Genomic DNA, 7,897 nt, shown 5'->3' on the forward strand with positions numbered 1-7,897 from the left:
CGTTTGGAAATGATGCAAATGGAGTGTAAATCCTGGTTCAGGGTAAATTTGGATTCTGGTTTACTTTTTCTTGTGTTTGGCAACATTACATTTATGTATTGGCAAATAACAAGAAAACATATTTTCAATGCATATTTAGATTGATAATAAGATGTAAAAGTACATCAATAAAAAAGAAGTAAATTTGCATTCAAGTGGAATTTTGATAAAAAATGGCATATGCCTTATTGGAATTCATGTTTGCATCCATTACAGCTAAAAGTCTATTTGGTAAGAAGATAAATTTATAATGCAAAACTAACTCAACTTTATAATTTATATGGACCATTTTACATTCTATATGTTTACATTCACACTTATTTGCATTGTTTCCAAACACAGCCTAAATAAAAATGTAGATAACAGCCGGCTTTGTGGTGTCATTCCTAAGCCTATAACGTGAAATTGCTACATGTACATGAGTTCGCATTCTGTGCACCCATGGGTGCATTGGAAGTGTGAACCCGCAAATAGGACACGTCGACTATGCCAACGTTAATGCGCGTTTGAGTGTTAACGTGGTCTGGTCGGTTCAATCGGATATGAACCAATCGCGACACTAGAGCTCTTCCATCGAACCCTCCCCATACACCAAATCCTTCCTCCATCGGTGGTTCATCGATGGTGACAAAGAGACCTCCGGCGGCCACTGGTATGACCGTTGCTTTTTCTCCTCTTCTTCTCTTCTCCACTTCTCCTCTTCTCTTCTTCTCATTTGGTCTCCATGACGGCGACATGTATGGCCATCTGTGGCAAATGGCAACTCTACCTCATTCAATATTTGTCTCTCTCTCTCTCTCTCTCTCTTTACATAGAGTTCGGGACATAAATCCTTATCCTTAGTGATTCAGTCCTGCTTCATCTTCTCACAGAGCCTTAGACCCAGACCCACCAAGAAACCAGGGTCCTTTAAGTTTCAACAAGAAAAAAACAACTGAAAATCCTCCTGTTAAAAACGGGTTTCCTTCCTGATTCCAACTATAGCAACAACAACAGAACAATGAGTGTGATAAGATCAGTGTTTTCCCCACTTTGAGCGTGAGGTGAGCTCTAGAAAAATTGAGGGAGAAAAGAGAGATTTGAGTGAATTTCTTCTTGTTCCCATACTTCCCCTATACCCTCTACTTATAACAAAGCCTCAACCAAATTCGGTTACAACTAACAAAAAGGACAAATCTCAACAAACTCGTAACAGACTATAACGACTTATGATAGACCACTAAGAGATTATTCTCTGAATCGTGTAGGTTTGATGATTGCTCTCTTGGGTCGTTGCAATATTGGCTGACCAGCCTCTGCATTTCCATCACTGCCATCTCCTACCAGTTGGACCTTGTCCTCAAGGTCAAAACTTGGCTTGCGGAAGTGGTGTAGTGGTTCCCAGGTTGCTTCTTCCAAGGGCAAAGTGATGGTTGATGCTGATGCGACGGAAATCCAAGATTTCTTCAGGAGCATAAAGGGGATACGCATCATCCGACAATGGTGGAAGAGGCATAGAGGTAGCAATGGCAGGATCAGGGCACCATTTAAGCATAGAGATGAAATACTGGGTGAATCCTTGCTGAAGCAGGTAAATGTAATCGATATGCCACAAGGCCAACTCTCTCTATTATCAAGAAGGGACCAAAATAACGTTTGGAAAGTTTCTGAGAAGCTCGAGTAGCCACCGAAGACTGTCTATAAGGTTGGAGTTTGACATAGACCCATGCCCTTACAGGGAACTCCTTGTCAAGCCTATGCTTATCAAGCTGATTTTTCATGCGAAGCCTTGCGCATTGCAAGTGTTTCTTCAATTGTAGCAGTATAGTGTTGCGTTGCTCAAACTACTCGTTCAATGCTGCCACAGAAGTTCTCTCAGATACAAAATCAAGCAGTGAGGGTGGTGTCCTTCCGTACAGAGCTTGGAAGGGTGTCATGGAGGAATGAATTGATGTGTTGTGCCAATACTCTGCCCAAGGAAGAAATTTAAGCCATAATTTTGGTTGTTCACTCACGAAGCAGCGTAAATATGTTTCCAAGCAACCATTCAAAACCTTAGATTGGCCATCCGTTTGAGGACGGTAAGCGCTACTGAACTTGAGTGAGGTGCCTCTCCCGCCAAAACAAACTAACAAAGATCTTGCCCTATCACTCACAATTGATCTAGGGAACCCATGAAGTCTAGCAATAGTTGTGATGCGGAAATAGAGGAAGGAAGAGCACAAAAAGGGGCATATTTTGTGAGGCGGTTTACCACCACCTAGATTGCAGTTTTACCTTGAGAAGGAGGCAGCCCTTAAATAAAATCCATTGCTATGTCTTCCCAAACCTGAGATGGAATGGGGAGAGGTTGCAGTAATCCTTTAGGGGCTGTGGTTTCATACTTGTTCTCAAGACAGATTGGGCATTTAGCCACGAATGCTTTAGTATTAGCATTGTAGGCCAATAGAAACAGATGAACAGTCTTGCCAAGGTCTTAGCATATCCCGAATGACCTCCAACTGGAAAACAGTGGTATTCCTCAACCAATTTGTGTTGTAGCCCAGATGTAGGAGGGATATACACCTTGTTGTCAAAAAATAGTAAGCCACTTCGAAAACTGAAATGAGGGTATTGCATAGAGTTGCTATCAACGGATCGAATCATAGACTAGCAGTCCGAATCTTTCAAAAGAAACTCACGTAGTTCATCAAAGATGCTGATCACAGGTTCAGAGAGCTAGAAATAAAGATAGAGCTGCTTTAGACCATCTGGATAATGCATTTGCTGCTGAATTAGAGGAGCCAGATTTGTACTGGATTGTAAATTCAAATCCAAGAAGCTTAGCCAACCATTTTTTTCTGCTCTGGAGTTTGGATGGTTTGGTATAATAGTTCCTTCAAACTTCGGTAGTCCATGAGGATTGTAAATGGCCTACCCAGTAGGTATTGACGCCATTTAGTTACCGCAGCTCTGATGGCCTTCATCTCCCTAACATAGGCTGATGCCGCCTGTAACCGAGGACCCAACTTTTCACTGTAAAAGGCCATGGGGTGCAGCTGCTGCGATAGAATTGCTCCAATGGCAATTGTGGAGGTGTTTGTTTCAATGGTAAATGGCAACTCAAAGTTTGGCAGAGCTAAAACCGGTATTGTCACCATGGCATTTTTGAGGGCATGGAAGGCATCATCTGTAGTAGAAGTCCATTGGAAATTATTGTGTTTCAACAGTTCTGTAAGGGGAGCTGCGATTGCAGCATAATTGCGCACAAATCTCTGGTAATAACCTGTCAAGCCCAAAAATCCACGCAAAGCAATGATAAAATTTGGTTTAGGCTAGTCAACCATTGTACTGATCTTTTGTGGATCAGCTTTCATCCCTTCAGCTGAAATTAGGTGCCCGAGGTGCTGAACCTCTATTTTACCAAAAGAGCATCAGGGAAACTTAGCATAGAATTTGTAGTGCATTAAGGTAGTGAGAACAGAGTGTAAATGATGCAAATGATCAGTCCAAGAAGCACTGTACACAAGGATGTCATCAAAGAATATCAATACAAACCCTTAGAGAATGGCCGAAATACAAAATTCATTGTAGCTTGAAATATTGCTGGTGCATTCAATAATTCGAACGGTATCACACGAAACTCGTAGTGCCCTTCGTGAGTGCGGAAAGCAGTCTTCGGAATATCACCATCATGCACTCTGATTTGGAAATACCCAGAATGTTGGCCAATTTTGGAGAAGAATTTGGCGCCATGAAGTTCGTCTAGGAGTTCGTCAACTGTAGGAATTGGAAAACGGTTCTTTACCGTTACTGCATTAAGTGCTCGATAATCAACGCAAAAGCGCCATGAGCCATCCTTCTTTTTCACAAGTGGACTAGGAATGAGAATTCACTGGTGCTAGGGCGAATAATCTGCATCTATAACATTTCCCGAACCTGTCGTTCGGTCTCATCCTTTTGAAAATGTGGGTATCGATAAGGACAAACATTGATAGAGTTGGCAGTTGGGTAGAGGTTTATGTGATGTTCAATTTCCCTCGGAGGTTGTAGTTGAGTGGGAGCCTGAAAAATTGGAGAGAATTTATGGAGCAGTTGACGTGGATCACTGGGAATGTCTGCATCAAATTGTACCGAGGATGATGAAGTAATTGTGGGGCCTTGATGGAAGGATTGGGTCTCTATATTGAAGAAGGCTGATGCAGACTGGGTATGAATGATTTGTCTGAGTTGCTGATGGCTTATTGGAATTGGGGTTTGGGAAGGGGCAAGGCCTGCCAAGGTGATGGGCACTCCCTTATGGTCAAATGACATGTTAAAGCCCGATGATCTATAGTGACAGGTCCAAGGGTTTGTAATCACTGAATTCCGAGCACAAGGTCTACTCCTGAGATGGGAAGGATATGGAGGATCAATATCAAAACGAAAACCTTGAATCAATAGAGGAATTGCCATGCACTTGCCTTTACACTGGAGCTGTTCACCGTTACCTACAATTACTGAGAAAAATGGTGAGGGAGTAATAGGAAGATGAAGATATTTAGCTACCCGTGGGTGTAGAAAATTATGGGTGCTGCCTATGTCAATGAGTACGGAAATTGAGTGGCCAAGAATGGTAGCAAGCAGTCGTAGAGTTCGGTGAATCACTGCCGTGAAGTGCATGAAAAGAAATCTCCGGTGAGGGAACTGAAGAATCATCAGTCTGGGTACCATCTGATGGTCCATAATCAGGAGGGCCATCATCATCGTCAGTTAGTAGCAGGAGTAATTGGAGTTGCTTGCACCGATGGCCTGGACGGAACTTTTCGTCACAGTTAAAGCACAATCCCTGGGCACGTCGTACCTGCTGTTTTGCCGGGGTTAGACGGTAGATATTATGTGGTAATTTCGGTTATGGGGGAGGGAGGGAGAGCAGAGGTGGTTTCGGGTTAGAAGGTGGTAAGAGGGTGATCGAAGGAGGTGGAGGGAAAGGAACGGTGGCGGTGGGGCGGACCATTTGAGATCTGGAATAAGAGGGAATGCGATTAGTGGTGAGTTTATCTTCCACAAGCTTGGCTAGGCTGATGGCAGAGGAAATGGTAGATGGTTTCATGATGGCTAGTTCCCGTTGGATGTAAGGTTTGAGGCCCGAAATGAGACAATTGATGATGGTTTCAGGGGTGAGGCTGTCAATGTGGTTACAAATTGTTTCGAATTGTGATTGGTAATCGGTGGCCAAAGAGGTTTGTTGCAATTTGGACAAGGTGGCTCGGTGGTTAACAAAGGAAGAGGGACCAAACCTTTCTTCGATGGCGGAGGTAAGGTGTGTTCAAGAAGACAGTTGCTGGTGAAGGGATAGGATATCCATCAGATGGATGCCCAAATCTTGTGGAATGGACTGGGCAAATTTCAAAAATTTCTCCCATCTTTGTAGGGAATCGAATTCCCTATTTTAAAAAACATATTTTTCAAGGATCAATCTTGAACCATTAACCAAACCAGATCTGAACCAAAAGGAGTAAGAGGGAGGATGTACCTGGTACAGAGAAACAATATCTCCCAATGGAGGTGTTCACGCCCAAGGAAGGATTCAAAATCTGCTCCCACTGAAGATGGCGCAGTGCAGGATGGAGCATAATCAACAGTATTCTTCCAAAAGAACTTGACCCTTCGCAAGAATCAACATGATGGCTTGTAAATACAGCTCCAATCAATCTTTTCCCCAAAAGATTGGTATCAAGATCAAATCTTAATTACTCCGGTAGAGAGTAGGAGATTGAATTGCTGGAAGCGGCGGCTACAGGAAGAAGGTGGCAAGAGAGTATTCGTAGGGTGCAAAATACTCTTTTCTTGTGATTTCAGCTTTGAAGATAAGAGTGTGTTGGGTTGCATGTCAAAAGGCTGCCGCCCCCTCCTCCTTTTATAGACTTAAAGGGATTAGCTCCTAATCCCATTAGGAGTTACTAATCCAAATCATATTTAGATTAAAAATCCCTTTAAGTGATAAGGGATAACCATTATCTTATCTGCAGATCAGATCAGCCATCTCCTAATCTAATTAGGAGGCTTCCAGATCTAAATCTTATTTAGATCTTAGACTCTCTAAGTGGGTAGGGTCTGGGCCCAATCCTATCAGCTGATCCATATCATAATTTGCCCATTTTTAATTGATAGGTCAAACCAACCCAGTTCGAAATGGGCTTAAGGCCCATTTAAGGTTATGTACTCACTTAGCCTTCCAAACTACCGCCTAATTGGGCTTGTATGGCGTGGGACTCAAACATTGATCTACACATCAGCCACATGGGTTCAGCACAACCTTTGTTACAAGGCTTGGTCGAATACACTGTTATGGATAGTGCACCTCCTAAAACCCATCTCATGGGCTCTATGGGCCCAACACTTACCCTAAGTGGTCCTTGGGCCAAGCCACCTTGTAACACCCAAGGACTGTGGGCAGATGCAAGATTAGCCCATCAGGTATTATCCTCAATGGTCTTACATTTAACCTCTCAGCCCATAATGATCATACACTGCCCGACAAGAGAGGACCTCTCCCTCAGCTGCAAGGAATAGTGTTGCATCTCTACTTGTATGGATCCCGGGAATTAAAACCTTTTGCAAATCATTTTGAAACCATAATATATATACTTTCATATCTCATATAAAATATATTTTGCAAAACAAATTTCAACGATTGAAATCGGTTGCCGGCAGTCTTGGTTTCCATCAGTGAGAGTGCATCCCCGATCATTACCTTTGTCCGACAAAGGGGCTGATCCTGTCACTATGATCACCCACTCAGATGAATTCTCAGACTATCCCAACATACCCAGGTTTTGACCCCCGCTAAGGATCTCACTGATTGGTATATCAAAGATAGCCCAATTCGACAACTAGTGCAGTATCATAATCGAGTCTACGGGTCGGGTGTAACTTTCTAGTTTTTCCCATCATTCTCCAAGGTCCAGGGCAATACTGGAAATCTGGTCCAGTTCAAAGATTCAATTAATCCTACACTGTATGTGTCTAGGGTCTTACCCTGGCAGCTGAGACAGGCCACCCCAACTGACTTGGTGGCACCACAATGTCAGCCTTGTTAGGATAGGTCTCCCAAGACTGACCCACTGGCTGTGAATATTCTAAACTAACACGAGTCTCATTAAGTGTCCAGTTTAAGGGTATTACTTAGAAACATACTAAGGGAATATGAATCAAATATGCACTTTTATTCATTTACAATAAACTCATAAAGTACATCATCTTGATTGAAGCTAAGGGCATACAAAACTGTCTAACAACTCCCACTTGCACTTAGGTCCAATCAGGTACAAGCCGGAGTCCCATGCTTTCCACGTGTTTCTCAAACACATTTTGTGATAGTGACCTCGTCAATGGTTCTGCTAAATTTTCCGTTGACGCTACCTTCTGAATTAGGACGTCCCCTCTACCAACAATCTCCTGTAGTACGTGGTACTTCCTCTCGATGTGCTTCGACTTCGAGTGGGCTTGTGGCTCCTTAGCCTGAGCAATGGCTCCATTGTTGTCACACAACAATGGGATGGGTGATGTGCTGGACGAAACTACTCCCAACTCGTGAACAAACTTTTTCATCCACATGGCTTCTTTGGCAACCTCACTTGCGGCAATGTACTCGGCCTCGGTCGTGGAGTCTGCAGTGGACCCCTGTTTGCTGGATTCCAGCAAACAGCACACGATCCTATCGTGAAAAGATATCCAGATGTAGACTTTCTATTATCTGGATCCGACTGGAAATCGACATCTGTATACCCTTGGATATGTAGTGAGCTACCATCGAATACTAGACAAAACTTTTTTGTCTTTCGAAGGTACTTAAGCATGTTTTTCACAGCAGTCCAGTGCTCCTGCCCTGGGTTGGCCTGAAATCTACTTACTACAC

General features: G+C 43.2%; 1 protein-coding gene across 1 annotated transcript; it reads right to left on the reverse strand.

Moving 5' to 3' along the window:
• Window positions 1-1,384: 1,384 nt before the first annotated feature.
• Window positions 1,385-4,743, reverse strand: LOC148880417 (uncharacterized). Its single transcript, XM_088976457.1, has 4 exons — window positions 3,988-4,743; window positions 3,556-3,856; window positions 2,964-3,283; window positions 1,385-1,600 (listed from the first exon to the last, which is right to left on the reverse strand). The coding sequence occupies exons 1-4, from the start codon at window positions 4,741-4,743 to the stop codon at window positions 1,385-1,387; spliced, it is 1,593 nt and encodes a 530-aa protein (XP_088832583.1).
• Window positions 4,744-7,897: the final 3,154 nt, after the last annotated feature.

This window comes from Nelumbo lutea, chromosome 1 (genome assembly GCF_056320005.1).
Source record: "Nelumbo lutea isolate HS-2025 chromosome 1, American lotus-T2T, whole genome shotgun sequence".
NCBI classification, from domain to species: domain Eukaryota; kingdom Viridiplantae; phylum Streptophyta; class Magnoliopsida; order Proteales; family Nelumbonaceae; genus Nelumbo; species Nelumbo lutea.